The 17543-nt window shown below is 36.9% G+C and overlaps 1 protein-coding gene across 1 annotated transcript in view; it reads left to right on the forward strand.

The window, feature by feature from the left end:
* Positions 1–3278: 3278 nt before the first annotated feature.
* Positions 3279–17543, forward strand: part of sorcs2 (sortilin-related VPS10 domain containing receptor 2) — a gene marked incomplete at both ends in the record, with an annotated part of 173342 nt that continues 159077 nt past the window's right edge. Inside the window, one exon of the mRNA XM_079436645.1 lies at positions 3279–3623. Coding sequence (XP_079292771.1) covers positions 3279–3623 — 345 coding nt within the window. The remainder of the gene's footprint in view (positions 3624–17543) is intronic.

Raw genomic sequence — 17543 nt, forward strand, 5'->3', positions numbered from 1 at the left:
TTACTGTTCAAATACAGTTGCCAGTATTCAGAATTAAAGTAGGAAATTTGTTTGTGAATTTTCTTTCAGGTTTATAAAGCAGACAGCTGACATTGTTTACTCTTTATATTTAGGCCAGTTATCCTCTGACTCTCAGTCAGCCCAGTCTGTCTCTTGGACAGTAAGTCATCCGAGAGATTGAGGTAAGGATATCCTAACTTGTATCCTGATTTAGGCTTAGAAATAATTGGTGGTTGAATAAGGATTTATTTTTCTGTACAAACATTTGAACCAAGAAGGGGAATTTCTTAGGCCTCACGTTTGACCTGATGGCCCTTTCTAAGTGAAAATGTTGTCATTAAATTGAATGGTTAGCACTGTGCCAGGGTTTTATCATTGTTTGTACATACATGGATTCCTGCATTAATGTTAGACTTTGGGTTGGTATACTTGTGTCTGACACACACACACACACACCTGAAGGGTTATTAGGAACACCTGTTCAATTTCTCATTAATGCAATTATCTAATCAACCAATCACATGGCAGTTGCTTCAATGCATTTAGGGGTGTGGTCCTGGTCAAGACAATCTCCTGAAATCCAAACTGAATGTCAGAATGGGAAAGAAAGGTGATTTAAGCAATTTTGAGCGTGGCATGGTTGTTGGTGCCAGACGGGCCGGTCTGAGTATTTCACAATCTGCTCAGTTATTGGGATTTTCACGCACAACAATTTCTAGGGTTTACAAAGAATGGTGTGAAAAGGGAAAAACATCCAGTATGCGGCAGTCCTGTGGGCGAAAATGCCTTGTTGATGCTAGAGGTCAGAGGAGAATGGGCCGACTCATTCAAGCTGATAGAAGAGCAGCTTTGACTGAAATAACCACTTGTTACAACCGAGGTATGCAGCAAAGCATTTGTGAAGCCACAACACGCACAACCTTGAGGCGGATGGGCTACAACAGCAGAAGACCCCATCGGGTACCACTCATCTCCACTACAAATAGGAAAAAGAGGCTACAATTTGCACGAGCTCACCAAAATTGGACGGTTGAAGACTGGAAAATGTTGCCTGGTCTGATGAGTCTCGATTTCTGTTGAGACATTCAGATGGTAGAGTCAGAATTTGGCGTAAACAGAATGAGAACATGGATCCATCATGCCTTGTTACCACTGTGCAGGCTGGTGGTGGTGGTGGTGGTGTAATGGTGTGGGGGATGTTTTCTTGGCACACTTTAGGCCCCTTAGTGCCAATTGGGCATCGTTTAAATGCCACGGCCTACCTGAGCATTGTTTCTGACCATGTCCATCCCTTTATGACCACCATGTACCCATCCTCTGATGGCTACTTCCAGCAGGATAATGCACCATGTCACAAAGCTCGAATCATTTCAAATTGGTTTCTTGAACATGACAATGAGTTCACTGTACTAAAATGGCCCCCACAGTCACCAGATCTCAACCCAATAGAGCATCTTTGGGATGTGGTGGAACAGGAGCTTCGTGCCCTGGATGTGCATCCCACAAATCTCCATCAACTGCAAGATGCTATCCTATCAATATGGGCCAACATTTCTAAAGAATGCTTTCAGCACCTTGTTGAATCAATGCCACGTAGAATTAAGGCAGTTCTGAAGGCGAAAGGGGGTCAAACACAGTATTAGTATGGTGTTCCTAATAATCCTTTAGGTGAGTGTATATATCAATTAATATATATATATATATATATATATATATATAATATATATTGCATAAACATATATATATATAATATATATTGCATAAACATATATATATATATATATATATATATATAATACATTCAAATATATATGTATGTGTGTGTATATATTTATAGAGACAGAGAGAGAACAACTGCAGTTTCCCCTCTCTATTCAACAGTGAAAAAACCCTTTTCTGAGCAATTCTGTGTAGCATAATCTTACTGCCCAAAGTTTAAAGGTTTGCACAATTTAAATTTTTTTTTTTTGAAAGATTTGAATACATTTATTTAGCAAGGATGCAATAAATTATATAAATTATAATTTATAATGTTACATGTTACAATTCATTATAATGTTACATTTATAATGAAGTGTAAGCAAGCCAAAGGTGACAACGGCAAGGAACCCAAACTCCTCTGACCAGACAAACCAACATGGTATGATTGTCAGATTGTGGATTGGTGTCATTCAGAATATTCATCCTTTTTTCTGCTTGAAGATTGGGATAATAAATTCAACACTGATAATAACAAGGAAAGTTTCCTGAACAGCAAATCAGCATATTAAAATGGTTTCTCTAAGATCATGTGACCTAAAGCATTTAAATCAATGCAGGCCAACACAATCTTAATGTAATTCTTTACTATTTTATGTTTTGGCAAACTGGTATTCAATTTGTACAATCTCATTTATATTTTTACGATCTGATTATTGGTTATTTTTAGGATAGGGGTTAGGGATGGACCTTCATGCTTACCTTTTTCCTAAAAATTGTACATTTCCATATGGATCACATTGTATGAATTCATATGATAGCATCATCTGGTAAAAAAGTTTTATTTTATAATGAGACTGGGTTGGTAGGCTTATTGTTGTGTTTTTGTGTAGGTTAAATCTGTGAGTACAGGATGTCACTGTCAAATGAGCTTTTATTGTAGAGTTTCTAAAGGTATGTTGTTTGTTTTGAGGGAGGATTTAAAAAAGAAAATGGAACAATAACATGCTTCTTTAAAGAAGTTGCTGAAGATACGTATTTTATTTCTGGTCAGTTGTAACTGGTGGCAGTTGTGGGGAAAACAGAACGATAATACTTTTCCTTTTACATTGTTTTATTTAATGTAACAACACTTCAATATATCTAAATTCTAAATTTTACATGCAATGTAATGATTTATTTTGGACAGAGCAATGTTAATAATACAGAGGGAATTTAACTATTATCAGAATTTGGTTTGCATGCTTCCGGATATGGTCATGAGATTGTTTACACGAGTCAAGCCAACTTGTTAAATTAAAGGAGTACTTAATTGCATTATTAGGCGTCTGTTGGTAGTACAAACAGCTTTCTGAAATGGTTATAACGGAAAAATCATACACTTGACTAATTTGGCCACTAGGTGGCAGGCGAACTTCTTCTCCTCGGTTCTTCTCCTCGGTCTCAGCTGTGCGCTCTGATTTGTAGCTCTGCCTCCCCACCCTCTTCCATTCTCTCTCCCTTTCTCTCCCTCCCTCCCTCTCTCTTACATTAGAGCTTTCCATCTTTCGCTTGCATCGCACTCGCTTTGACAGTGTTAAATGAAGGCGCTCATCATGGCAGTTTTGGCGCACCTGTACCCAGCTGTGCTTTTGGCTTGCGCGTGGATGTCACTGTTTGGACCTATTTCATGTCACACCGGCGTTATAAACCAGAGAAACGTACGGGACCGAGAGCTTGACAGCCGCGGTGGGCATGTCACTGGCAGAGATGAAGCGCTTATCTCAGCGCACAGCCGCGGAGATTACAGCGGGGACCCCGGCGGACCCCGAGTCCGGAGGGCATCGACTCCGGAGAAAGTCTCTCTACTCAGCAGCTCTTTCGTCCTTAAAGGGGATGCCACCCACAACCAGGCAATGGTCCACTGGACGGGGGAAAATAGCAGCGTGAGTACCCCCCTTCCCCCGTTCTCTATTGTAATTGTCCCGAAAAGTCACAAGATTGAACGTTTAGTTGTTTATCCTGTCAAATCTTTTCATAAGGTACGTAAATGTTTTAAGAATTTATTTCAGGTGGAGAAGCAGGTAATGGAGCATCATGAGCAGATAGGCGAGTGTTTGGACTGCAGGTAGATGCATAACGACCAGCTTTCATGATCATCACACAAAACACATCTGCTGTGTATCGAGAGGCTTAGGTGCAGTGTTTACCAAGCCATCCTGCTTGTAATGTGAGCCAGAATGACAGCTGATGCCGAAACGCACCTATACCTCGTGTGCTATCCACCTGCACGCGCCTAGAAAACAGAAGTTCACTGCAAGTCCTTGTTAGTATACGGCTGGCTCATGCACAATTTGAGTTTGACGGTGCTTACTTGGTGAATCGTATAAGCGACGCACTGTGATAGTTATTATAAGAGCGATCGAACGAGCGCGAGCAGCTTGGATGCGCTCTGAACAAACGCGCGCTTGTCTGTGTGATGGTAGCCTAGTTTGGTGAATTGTATCTGGAGGAGATATCTCTCATTTACAAAGCTGCCAAAACAACTCATGAGCTGTTTACACAAAATGCAAGCGTCTTGAATAAAAACTACTTTTTAATATCTGTTGAAGTGTGTAGTCCTTTCAAGTCACGCTTCTGTAGTCGGCTTGATTTGCCTTGAACTGTTGTCAAAAGTTTAGGGATGAGAAAGATTATTGTTCAGATCTTTTATAATTTGTTTGGTTTTAAGTAGCAACTTTGTCTCACGTTTTTCCTAATATTGTCAACATACAGCAAGAGAGTAAACAATATGGTTGATATAGTAGCCTAAGTTTTATGCGTTAAATCAATTTGATGAGAATTGATTTGAGACTTGTACTCTCTGCTGCTGTAATCACAGACTCTGTGCATAATCTAAGACACTGGTGAGAAGTCTTTTGAAACTCTAGTCTAGAAGAGTTATATGTGCTTTTTAGAAGACAAATGGGAGAAGTAGGAGACATAAGTGAAATTCTTCATTTTAACTCATTGCTCTGTAGGAGATACACTATAAAATAAATATTACAGAGGCGCCATTTGTGATACTTTTCTTTGCATATCTCATTTTCTCACAACTAATAATTGTAATATTTTGTATCTGAAAGTTTTACAACACCACTGAAACCAACTCCCAGTTCTGTAATGAAGCACTTTTCCTCTTAACCACATCCAATCTGCTTCTCTGAAGAATCTAGAAAAAATGCAAACAAAAAAAGCAATCTGGAGAAGCATGGAATTGGCATGCATTGTAATGTTTGTGCATTGGAAATTTAAATTGTGGTCTTGTTGCTTCTTTTAATTACTTTAGGTCAGAAGTATTGAATTATGCAGGTCCTGGCTGCTATGTCCGATGTTCTGCAGTGAGGAGAGCTGTAACCTCAGTTGAGCCGAGCAACCAACCAGTGTTATTACTGTCAACTGAAACTAAAAACATAAAGATTTCTTTGTGAAATAAACATTGAAATAAAATATAGATAAAAACTATATAGACATTAAAAACTAAAATTAAAATGAAAACAAATTTTTTTTTAAAATATGAACAAACTATAAAATTATTATTAACTATTAACTATTATTAACAATTAATAGTCAATTATACTAACATAATGTTGCAACTGACAGACGCACAGTGGATAGAATAGATGCACAGAGGTCAACAAGCATTGTGCATATGTTTATTTGTCAGGTTTGCTGACAGATTGCATTAGGGTTTTACCAAAAGCACAGACGTTCTTGAAGATTTCTGCATTTTATTTCATGTCATCTCCAGATTTCCATTCACAGCAGGGTTACTTTGGCATTTAGGGATTGTTCAAAATAGATTGACCACAGAGCCATGGAAAGATGACACCAGAAGGAACTGTTGACATGTTACAAACATTTTCTATTGTGAGAGTGTGGTAATGTGAGACTGTTTATATGATAGTCTTCTTGAAATTGTTTAAGCTGTGACATAACTGCAGAAGTCAGTTGTTTTTGCATAAATTCACCGTACTGACCTATATGAAATTAATGCAAGCCAGTCCAGCAAAGCCGTGTGTATAATTTAAATTATTTATGCTATCATCTGCTGTTGTAATAGGAGCATGCAGAATCCATGTTCGATATCAGTTTAATTAAATGAGCAAATAAAAGGAAGAAATATATTTGCATGCCACGATGCTTCAAGAAATTGCTCTATGTATAAACATAGGTTTATAATTGTTGGACATTTTCGTTATAGTCCAACCTTTGGAGAGAGGCCAATACTTCCTGTGCTTTAAGTGATGTGCAGAATAGACTCAAAACAAAGGAAGAACAATCCATCATTATTCCAGTACCTAGGCTCTTGGAGAATGATACTAGACTCCTGACGTAAGCCTTTCAGTGTGTTGAACGGGTGCTCTTTGTGTTTTCCGTTCTACCTCTTTTGTTCTGCCTCACTTTCTCTGGGGAGTGCGACCATCTTGATTCATTTATTTTGCCCTCCTGCAATTCTAACGACAAATCTCTTTTCTGTAAATATATGGATATAGTCATCTATCTGGTATTTAGCAGCAGTCTCTGCTGTTGTTTGTGTTTGCAGCATTGTCAGGAACCATTCATCTGTTTGCCTGCTGATTGCTGTGTTTAGTTAAGACAGAGAGAGAGCAGGCAAAAATGACACAGAAAACTGCAAAGATACTGCATTTGAGAAAGTCAGAGATAGATTCATAGATAGACAGACAGTATTGATATTTAGAAGACAGGAGATAGATAGAAAATAGGTCCAAGGAAGCAATGTTTGCTAACAGTCTCATTTAGCTCAGAATGTGTGCATGTTGTTCCCTTGCCTTCATGCTATTAGCAAATCTGATAAAATGAAAGACACATGGCTCATTGACATTTCCAAGTCAGTCCAGAGACGCCACCACCATGTGCGCTTCTCCCCTGAGTCATCATTTTCTTGTTTTCCAAAGCCCCTGTAGGTTTTCCAATTTTCAAGTTTTACAGGGGGTATCTGTAATAAATTACAGATTATATATAATCTACTCATATATAGCATGACAGAGATAAACTCTTATACACAAGATCATGTGGAAATTGGCTCTATAATTGATCAAATATTTGTCTCTTTTAAATTACCATACGTTTTATACAGTATGTACACATATAAAAAACAAACACAAACCATCCCTTTTTCAGTTCACCAAAAGGTGTGTCCAAGCACAAAAGATGGATCACAAATGAAGCCATTTAAGGTAGTCCCTGGCAAATGGTTAATGAAAATATGTCTTGCTTTGCCAATAAATTGGGAATAGAGTATAAAAACAAGTTGCTATTAAAATACATGTCTACAGATTTTCTCTGTCTTTGTCACGTCCTCCTGAAGGCTTACCTCATGAAATAGGCATTCATTCATGGTTCATATACTTAACAGACAGTTAATTTGGCCCCTCCTATTGCATGGGCAAAATTGTTAGCATATGTCTTGTCTGTCTGAATCAATATTCCCTATAGTTGTTTCTGAATGTTTCTGTTTTGCAATGAGTCAGATTTGGCTTAAAAACATGTGGCAGAGTGGACAAAAGTGTTTTCCATCCACATTTTTTAAAGCCTTTCCAAATCCAGTTTTCCAATTCCAATCTTCTTTCAAATATCAGTACTAATTACTGGCATGCAATTGGTGGTTTTGCTCTTTTCAGCACTGAGACTTTAGTTTCTCTGCTTCTATTAGCCCAACTTATTAGAGGCTTACTTGTGGTCCCTTTTCCTTGCTCTCCCAATGAGGATTTCTTCCTTTGTTTCCTGGGAGACCTCATCAGAATCTGGAGGGACAGCTCAAGCGGAGGGTTCATGTGCAGCATGCAGAATGTGTTTTATTCATTGGCCTTGCATATGTCATATTGCTCTTCCAGTAGTGTTTTTGAAGGACTAGTTAGCCATAATTAAAAATGTTGACGTAATTTACTCACCTCATCTACTTATGAGAGTAAATTATGATTTAGGCTAGAAGTATAGGATTAGGCTGATACTCTGAAGCTCTGGCATAAGGTAACAAATAAACATCCTAAGATGATGATTATCATAGGGAATTATATAATTCTGGGCTCTCAGATCAACATCTGTGGTTGAAACATAAAATTTCAAGGTACAGTATTTGTGGAGAAACGTAATGAATTTGATGTTTTGACTATAAGTCATCCATTGAGTAAATGAAATTTCGTATTAAAGGCAATACATTGTCATTTTTAATTGATGCATCCATGTTTGATATCAGTTTAATAGGATGAGCAAACAAGAGGAGGAAAGAAATCAACATTAGATTTCTGTGTGTAGACAGAGGTTCTGCTTGTGTATTGGTATAGTTCAATTTTAGTTTGAGAAAATAAGTTCATAAATGTAGAAAGTAACATTTTGTGTGAATCGAGTGATTTATGACCACCATATCAGAGCGGATCTGGCCTGCTGATTCATCTCCATCATCATGAGCTCAAGTATATTGTATTTTGGCTTGGAAATGTGACACATGTGGAATGTACAACAGATGCTTTTGTACTCCCCAATGGGCTTCAGCATGCAGACAATAAGTGGACCCACTGAATAAGTAGAATTCTGTAATCAAGGCAATGAGTTTTCATTCAGAAATGTATGTATATACACTCCTCAACATTATCTTTGCTTTTTCATTTCACATCACAGGTTTGAACTGTGCTGATTAACAAACAACTAAAACTTTTCAAATGTAACAACCTCTTCAGAATATCCCATAAAGCACCATAAAGAATTGTAAAAGTGTTCATTTGATGTATGCACTTTAAGTCGAGCCCAAGTCTGAAGCTATATGATAACTTTGTGTGTGAAACAGACTGAAATTTAAGCCATCATTTACTGATAATTTTCACTAGACGGTAGCTCTCAAATCCTCCTTGCATGGAAAGCAGCTTAGACATTCTGTCTATGATCTCCTTTCATGTTTCACAGAAGAAAGAAAACAACATTGGGGATTAGAACAACACGGGATCAGAAAATGATGACAAAGCTTTCATTTTTTGGGAACTATTCCCTTTAATAAACACAACTATGGACTCATTAAACCTACAGCTGTGAATGACACTAGTTTTTGATGTCAGATGTGTTCATCAGTCTAGATCTGTATCACTGTTGGCTTTGACTAAGAATTCCTTCTGTTTCTGCCAGGTCATACTAACCTGAGGGAATTCATGTCTGTAGATTTTAGTCATTTCATCATTACGCTGCATTGTATTAGTCCAGAGAAGAATACAGAGAGAAAATAGTACGGTGGGTGAGAACTAAATTAGCCTGGAACACAGAAGTGACGATGTCTCACTGATAAGCATGTGCTTATCATAAACAATAGATGATTAACCTGATCTATCTACTGTCAATAAGGGTTAATAAAGTACACATTTACAAGACCACTAGCCTTTTGTTGTCAGCAATCACACAAAACAAAACAAAAAAAAAATATCAGAACAAACGATGGGTGTTGTTTTGAGATGGCTACAGCTGCTATTAGCATTGCTGTTTGTGACAGGAAAAGCTTGCAGATATAAATTCAAAGAAACCGAGATAAATATTATACTGGTTGGCCTGATGGCAACATGTCTAAAACAGGTAAGTTCACATTAGTTGGTTTGTTGGCTATAGCGACTAAAATGTTTGCCTCTCCAAGTTCTAAAGTATATATTTTGTCATATGCATAGGCCTATCCCCTGATCAATTCTGTTACTTTATGCAGTGACTTGTGTGGATTGCACACATACACTGTAAAATGATTTTTTTTATATAAAGTTATAAATTGAACAACGATTACTGGAGTATGTTTTACATGAAAATACTGTTTATTTTGGTCTTTCTACTTCAAGATTTCATGTTTAAATTAGATTACTTGCTAATTATTTCATAATAATTATAATCATAATTATTTTCAATAATTTATAGCAGTTTCAGACTGAAAATGGTTTGAAAGTAAATCCTACCTTTTTCCAGTGTAGTGTTCACCTTAACATCCTTTTTGCTTAAGGTTGGACAAACAGTTAAGTGTCTGTAGAAAGGGCAGAAAAACAGAGCTTGAGAAAGCTTGAGAGTTATGAAAACCGCTTTGAAGAATAAGATTTCTAGTATTCTGTAAAATATTAATTCAGTGATGCTGAACAAGTTATATCAGAGAAAAACATACACTTCTAGTAAACAGAAAGGTTTAGAGCCAAGGACATTTTTGTCCTTTCTTTTTCAGCTGCAGTGGCAGTCATTCTTTCCTTCGTTTTTTAATTGCATGGACAGTTTGTGCACTACTGAGAATTCAAAGGTGGTGTGTTACTTTAGTCAGGAAGCATGTTGATTGAACTCAGTCAAGCTGACTTCTGCCACAACATTGTTCTAATAGCACAGCTTTATCTGTATAGGTTGCAGTGAATTACTGGTAATAAGACATCTTTATTGCTTTAGTCTCTTAAACCCTAAATGGAGCATGTAGGGAAAATTACAGTGAGAATGAAATAATTGGTACGATGTTACTGAAGCATGTTTTCAGTGTTAGAGTGGATCTGTTTCATGATGAATCCTGTATGCAATCTCTCTTCTCTTTCTGTTTCTCTCTCTCTCTTAATCAGCGTGACTGTGCCTTAATGAAGTCTGTACGTAGTGCCTAATGACTCTCTGTCCTCTTCTCTCTAACCTTCAGCTCACACACACAAATATAAAGGATGATGTCTTTCATATGTAATTTTCAGTGGGACTGACAAGTACCACGATGAAGGCTCTATGAGCTCTATCAATTTTAATTACAGAGGCACTCAGATAGTTATTGGGATCGTTCAGGTCAGCCAGGATGGCAATAACAATTCACCCATGGGATGTCAGTCACTATATACACCTCATATTTTTTAATCTTGGTAATTTGAAATAGTAATATAAATTGAATATAGACTGCATGCCTGATTTATTTCCTACTGTCTGGAGATGAAATGGGAGTATTGTAAAGAAGAATTATGCATGAATGCCAAATTGACCCCCAAAGGACACCAAAACACAATCTTTGCAGCTTCTTTTCCATTCTGATGTTCTCTTAACCTCATGTCCAGGTTTTATCTGGAATATTCTAGCTGCTATATAATAACTGGAGGAAGATTTTTCTTCCACTTTTTTCTGGGAGCAAATACTGTCATGATTGAGGCTTCTGGTAATTTGACATTGAACCTCATTTTTCATGCACTTTTTTTTGCTGAAAATAGTACGCTGTCAGAAAGAAATATGTGGAAAAATGGATAATATCCTGCAGAATATTACTTTTCTGTTAAGTTTACACACATTTGCTTCAACTCTACAAAAAATAAAAACAATGCAATGCAATATGTATTTCAACATACAGGTAAAACACCTGTAAAAAAAATCATTACAGAAAGATTACAGACTTTTCCTAGGGTGTGGATGTTCAGCAGTCTGCTTTTTCAGTTATTGAGTTTATGATTAATTGTTCAAGATTCTCATTTTGTTCTTTCAGTCACCTTCATTTAAAAACTTTCAATGCCCTAAGACTGGTTACATGGGGATAGAGACATTATATTCGCTCACCTACGTACAGTCTCAAACCCAGCAAGGCTATAAGATGAGTGTTGATCTTTAGGAAGTAATAATACACTGCTATTGTGAAGCAGACAGAGACAGCTGAAATCATATGATGCATTTGTCACACTCTGTTTATTTACCCTCTTTTGAAGGACAAACAGCACCTCTGTGCTAGATTTGATGAGCATATGGAGTTTTAAGGTCTATGCAATTAGCATAAGCTAAATGGAATCATTTAGTTGTTATTGTCTGCCTACGGGGCACAGTTATGTAATTATAGCTATGATCATAATCATCATTATGTCCGTCATCATCTGACTGGTATAACTTGAGCTAAACTTGAGAAACGTTTACCTCAAAAATATCTTGATGATACTAAACTGTAACATTATTTTTTTATAATATAAATATAAAGGATTCTTACAAATGTTTACATCTCTAGAGCTGTGCGTATGTAAATACTTTTATTTTCTATATGCTATCCATTGTATGTTTCATCATATTTCCAAATATACAAATAGCTACGAATACTAATAAGTAGAACAAAACTGTGAATATCTTTCAAAGATCTGTTGCCACTAACCTGGCAAATCGGGGTGAATCCAAAGGTAGTTTTTCTTCACTCTATCAACCTGGTGTCTTTTGTAATCTTAACTTTGTTTTCAGGAGGTCTGGTGAAACCTAACTGCTGTAAAATTGTGTAGAAGCCAGCCAATCAGATTAGAGCTTGCCAGATCGAGAAAATGCCAGCCAGTTTTGTGTATAATAAAACGTTCCTGAACAAACTGTGAGTGTGCTGTCTGAGGCAGAGACGAGACGATACATTTGAATTGTTATGAATGCTAGCATTGACTAACATGCAGATAAAGGATTGTTTTCTGGCATAAGAACGAAGATTATTATCATTCTGTTTTCAACGTTACACTTTTCAAAACTCTCCCTGGAAAACCTATTCAGCTCTCTGTGAGATTAATTATTTTAATATGCAGGCCTAGTATTTCCAAGCATTATAGCTTTTCAAGCACACTAAACCTGTAACCGTAAATGTATTTTGTCAAACAGTGCAATTCATTCTTCTCTGGTGTATTGTGTATATGAGAGGTGCTATATTGTGGTGTGAGTATAGTGATGTGAGTGTGGGTGTGTTGTCCATAGCGACAGATTACATATGACTGCAGATTTTCAGACCAAAATGTTATTTTCCACAGTAAGAAGCTGCTCTGTTATTAGTTCCTGTAAACTGATGCTAATGCAATTAGATTTGCTATAATGAATATTTTAATTCTTTCTGCTTTACTAAAATCTATTGTTCAGTGTTGTATCTTTGCACACATTTTAATTTAAGATCTAATCTGTTGTATTTTGCAGACTCATGTGGGGTTTTGTATTACAGGTGGGGGAAAATATTGAATTTCCCTATGTAAATGGGATTGACTTTGATATGCTTAAAGGTGCTGTATGTAGGATTGGCACCTAGCGGTTGAACTAGATATTGCAGTCCAAATTCAAAATAATGGAGAGGGTTTTTTTCACCCGACCCCTCCTCCTCAGACATGAGCACACGCAGGTAGCCAGATTAACGACACCAACAGGAATGAGACGATGAATGAAATGAAATACGCTGTGTTTTCCGCCATCTGGCAACCCGGGGTGCCAAAATACAATTGGGTAAACTGGCAGTGGGCGGGTTTCACAAACCAAAACAGAGACCGACATTCCGGCCCGGAACGAACATTTTCAAAGGAGAATACTGACCGTAGCATTGTTTTTCAGATAAACATGTTAATTTAGCATATTTCTTAAATATCTGCAAACATATTATGGTATATTTATGCTTTAGTAGAGTAAAAAACGTATAGCACCTTTAATGTATCCGGTTGTTCATCATACTGAGTGTGTTACACATAGCAGGATAGCGGCAAAAATACCCGTGACCAGCTGCTTGCACAGAGAGGTCAAGACCCTGGAACACACACACGCGCACACACACACACACACCGTTGTGCCATATAGCACTATGCACTATAATATCACAGCCATATGGCTCTTGTTCTCAAGTTTTGGTGTTGAAAAGCTTATTGAAAAGTGCTGTCGTATGTGTGTCTTTGCATATTTAGCTGTTACCATTGTGTGTTGTGAAAAGTTAAATATAATTTCCCACCGATCTACCGGTAATTGTTTTGTGTGTATGTGAGAATCTGATGGACTATATGAATCACACTCTCTCTGTCTGCCTATGAAGTGGATCCCATAGTCCTGCCCCCTCAAATCCACCAAACGCAGCTTTACTCCTTGTCCTCCATATATGTGTCTGCTATTTCTGTCTGTCCTCTATGGAGGCCTGTTTCTGCCTTAAGATAAAAAATAAAAAAAGGTAATTGGAAGTTTTCATCTACAATTCTGACTGAGATTATATTTCACAATCAGGATTTTTTTCAGTGAGATATAAATGCAGAATTGCAAGATATAATCTCCCAATTCTGAGAAAAAACTGTAAGAAAGTCTAAATGGCAAGTTTGTAGCTCGCAATCCTGAGTTTATATTTTGGATTTCCAAGAATTGTGAGAAAGTCGCAATTACCTTTTTTTTTTATTTTTTTTAATTCTGTGACAGACTTCCATAGTCCTCAATGCATGTCTGTTATCTGTTATTTTTTGAGTGCTCATAATGTCACGCTTTTTATTAAATATTGATCAATATAGCATTGATATATATATATATATTTATAGGGAGAGAGAGAGTACTTGGAAACTGCTCTCTCTCTTTTTTCCTTTGTTTGTCTGCTTCTTTTGGTTTGAATTCAGTGTTTGCTTCCTCCGGATTTGTAAAACTCAGCTCAGATAAAGTATGACTGAAGATGGAGGCTTTTGGGTTTGGTTGTATAATCTCTTGTCTTGATCAGTTGTTGGGTTGTGGTAAAGAGAGCTGCTTGTCACAGATCCACTGCCTCTCTCTCTTCTCTCTACAGCAGACCCATTTATATATAGCTTCAACGCACAGAGCTGACAGGGAATATGACATGAGTAATTCAATCAATGGAAAAGAAGGACAAGATTCTCTCTCGCTGACTTTCTCTCCCTTGAGGGGTTTTCCTTTTACAACGGTGCTTAGTTCGCCAGTGAACATTTTTAGATCTTTCCTGCTCTGGTAAAGTTGACCATAGTCAAATCATTGTGAGTTTTAAGATGTCCAAAAGCTAAAATTAAAACTCTACCTTACAATACAGAATATAAGAATAAAATTTATCTTCTAGTTTAAAACCTATTTAAAATAACATCTAAAGTAGGAATAGTTATGATCATGCATGTGTATGGCTGTAGTGGCAATGCTTTAGGGATTAAGCATCAATTTTAGACTCTTAGAAGATGCTTGAAGTTTTCAGATTTTTTTGTTGTTGTAGTATTTTCTGTGTTTTTTATGCTTTTAGACAGTATAAAAAAACTTATTTTGAAGTATATTTAGCATATTTTGTAATCAAATTAATGAATCATAACCTCTTCAAAGCCAAAGCTAAAGTTGTTAACTGTTGTCAGATATTATGTATGATATGTCATGCATTGTTTTGTCATGGGGGAATGCAATAATTTTAAGGATGCACCATAACATAAAATGCGCAAAATTTTAATTTTGTATTTCATCAGTTGTTATTAGAATAATGCTACATAATGCTGAGCAATTGCTGACTTAGTCTTGAAGAAAGTGATCTGGTTTAAAAGAGTAGAGCTGTTAGTGTCCTCCATTTCCCCATGACTTCTGTTGTGGTCACTGATTCATTTCATTTGTGATAAAGAACATCTGTGGTAAAAATGTATCGTATACAACATGCAGTAAGTAATATTTTCACCTTCTCATTTAAAACTGATCAGCCCCAGCATTTAGCCTTTTGCAAATCTCAAATACAAGGACTGAATAAACAAACATTTTGTGTTCCATTATATTGGAACTTAATTGATCTTTATGATTTGTATGAGTTTAGAACTGGCAGGGCTGATTATCTGGCTTTAGTTTGGTGTCTTGCGTGTTTTTCCTCTCATATTTTAGAGATGAGCCTTCTTTGATACTTCAGACAGTGAAATGTAGCTCAGCATGTTTCTGAGCCATTGACAGCAGAACCAGTTTTACCTGTGAAAGAGAGATGCACAAAGAACTGTGTTAAAATCGTACTACGTTATCCCCCGCTTTCACAAACAAGGCTTAAGCCTAAAATGCATGTTTGAGCTGTTTCAACTGAAAGAAACTCCCACTGACTGATCTCAAGATGCACACCAGTAACCCAGTTTTTTATTACTTAATCATAACCATTACTTCATGAAACAAAACAATAATAAAAAAGGATGAAATTGAGTAATTTCATTTTAATTACTACTTAATTTTATTTAAGAATTATTAATCATCAAATTATTGTAATCAACTAATGCTCATAATATATATTTAAAAACAATGTGTATATATTTGCATAATTATCATTAAATACTGTTTTTCTTTATATCCTAAAATAAAATGTCATATTCATTTCAGAAAAAGCTAAATGACATCAGTAGGAAACTACTGCTATAGAATCAACCATACCATACTACAGAAGCTTAAAATAGCTACATACAGAGAAGAGTCAGGAATCCTGCTCTCCTGTGTGTGTGTGTGTGTGTGTGTGTGTGTGTGTGTGTGTGCACGCTGCTCAAGGCTCCTTTCTGTCCTCAACTGGTAGAAGCTGGACAAAGGCCCTCAGCTTTCTATATTGTTGTCTTCGCCTGACTGATTCCCCCTGCAGCAGCATAGGAAGACATTTTTCTCCTCCTCTTAGCTTGTTCTTTTTGTCTGTTTGTTTCTCTTCCTCTTTCCTTTATTTTTATTTGCCTCATCTCGGTGTCTAATTGTCTTTTATGCTTTATTGTTTTGTTTTAGTGAAATCTCCCCCATTCTTTCTTTTTTTCCAGCCATATTTTCCTGTTCTCCATTAGCTTTTATATTTTAGGCACTGGCGTCTGCTGTTCTGACTGAATCTTGACCTCAGTCATTCTCTGGGCTGGACAAATGACTGAGACGTCCTTTTTCCCTGGAGCCATTCTATTTTTCATTCCCATTCACACACAGACACACACATTCTTCCAGCACATTTCTCCCATTTCTCATTTTTATCTCCCTTTTTCTCTTTCTTCTTTTCTTTTCAACTCCCTCTCTCCATTTTGTTACAACAGTCTGGGGAGAACCACAAAAATCCTGAAAGATTCTTTTCTTCCACTTATTTTATTCCTTCCGGCAGTGGAATTTACAGAAAATCTCTCTCTGTGTGTTGCTGCACCGCGTTGGCTGTAATCCCCTTTCAGTCTTCCTCTTCTCTTTCCCCACCCTGATCCCATGATCACGGTGATGTTCCAAGTCTTAAGTGGAGCTGAATGCTCGAGTAATCAAATTCCCCATGGTTTACCACATCGCTGCAGTTACAATCAGATGTACGAGCCTGTGACCCGTGACCCCACCTTGGATTTGGGACAAAGCCAATCACAGAGCTGGGTCACCCATAGGCCATTACGTTTCTCACAAAATTTCACCTCTGACCTTCTGTGCTCCTCTAAGAAGAGAAGTGACTTCTGTTCTGTTAGAAATAATTGTGAACATGTTGTATGTGTGCATTTTGTATGTCTGTAATGAATAATTTATATCAAATTTGATTTTAACCTTTAAACTTGGCCTATGCTCAAAACCAGTATCATTTGATGCACTGGAAGAGCTTACCTTAGGATCGGGGACCATTTTACTACACATTCACAGTCCGAGCAGGTGAAAAGGAGTGGAAACTGATTGATGAAGTAGAACATTGTAATCAGTGAGCAGTGTTGGAAGGTTGAGCTGTATACTAGTCAGTGTCTGTACATCACAGACTAAACTGAGCTGTTGTGCAAACTCTGACTCTTTCCTTTTTGGAAGTTCTGTGTTTAGTAGGTAGTTAATTCATTAGTAAAGTTTGATTTCTTAATAACCCTTATTGTCACAGTTGCTTTTGCCTGTTAGTGTTTGATTTGTGATTTGAACTCTATAATGAACTTTGTGTGTGGATTCAACATCATTTACAGTATATATATGTGTTTAGCACATTATTAGTTTCCTGTTCATTTGATCAAACAGCCAAATTGTTGCTTGTTCTTTTTTTTATGTATGTTCACCAATGTGTTGCAATAATAACCCATTACCATGTTTGCAGGAATTGCTAGATATTTAGTTTCCAAATGATTCAGTCACCGCAGCACAGAAGCCCTATGCAAATGAATAGCATCTGTTTCACTGGCCCATTGAAGTAA

Source organism: Barbus barbus, assembly GCF_936440315.1.
Source record: "Barbus barbus genome assembly, chromosome: 2".
Lineage (NCBI taxonomy): Eukaryota > Metazoa > Chordata > Actinopteri > Cypriniformes > Cyprinidae > Barbus > Barbus barbus.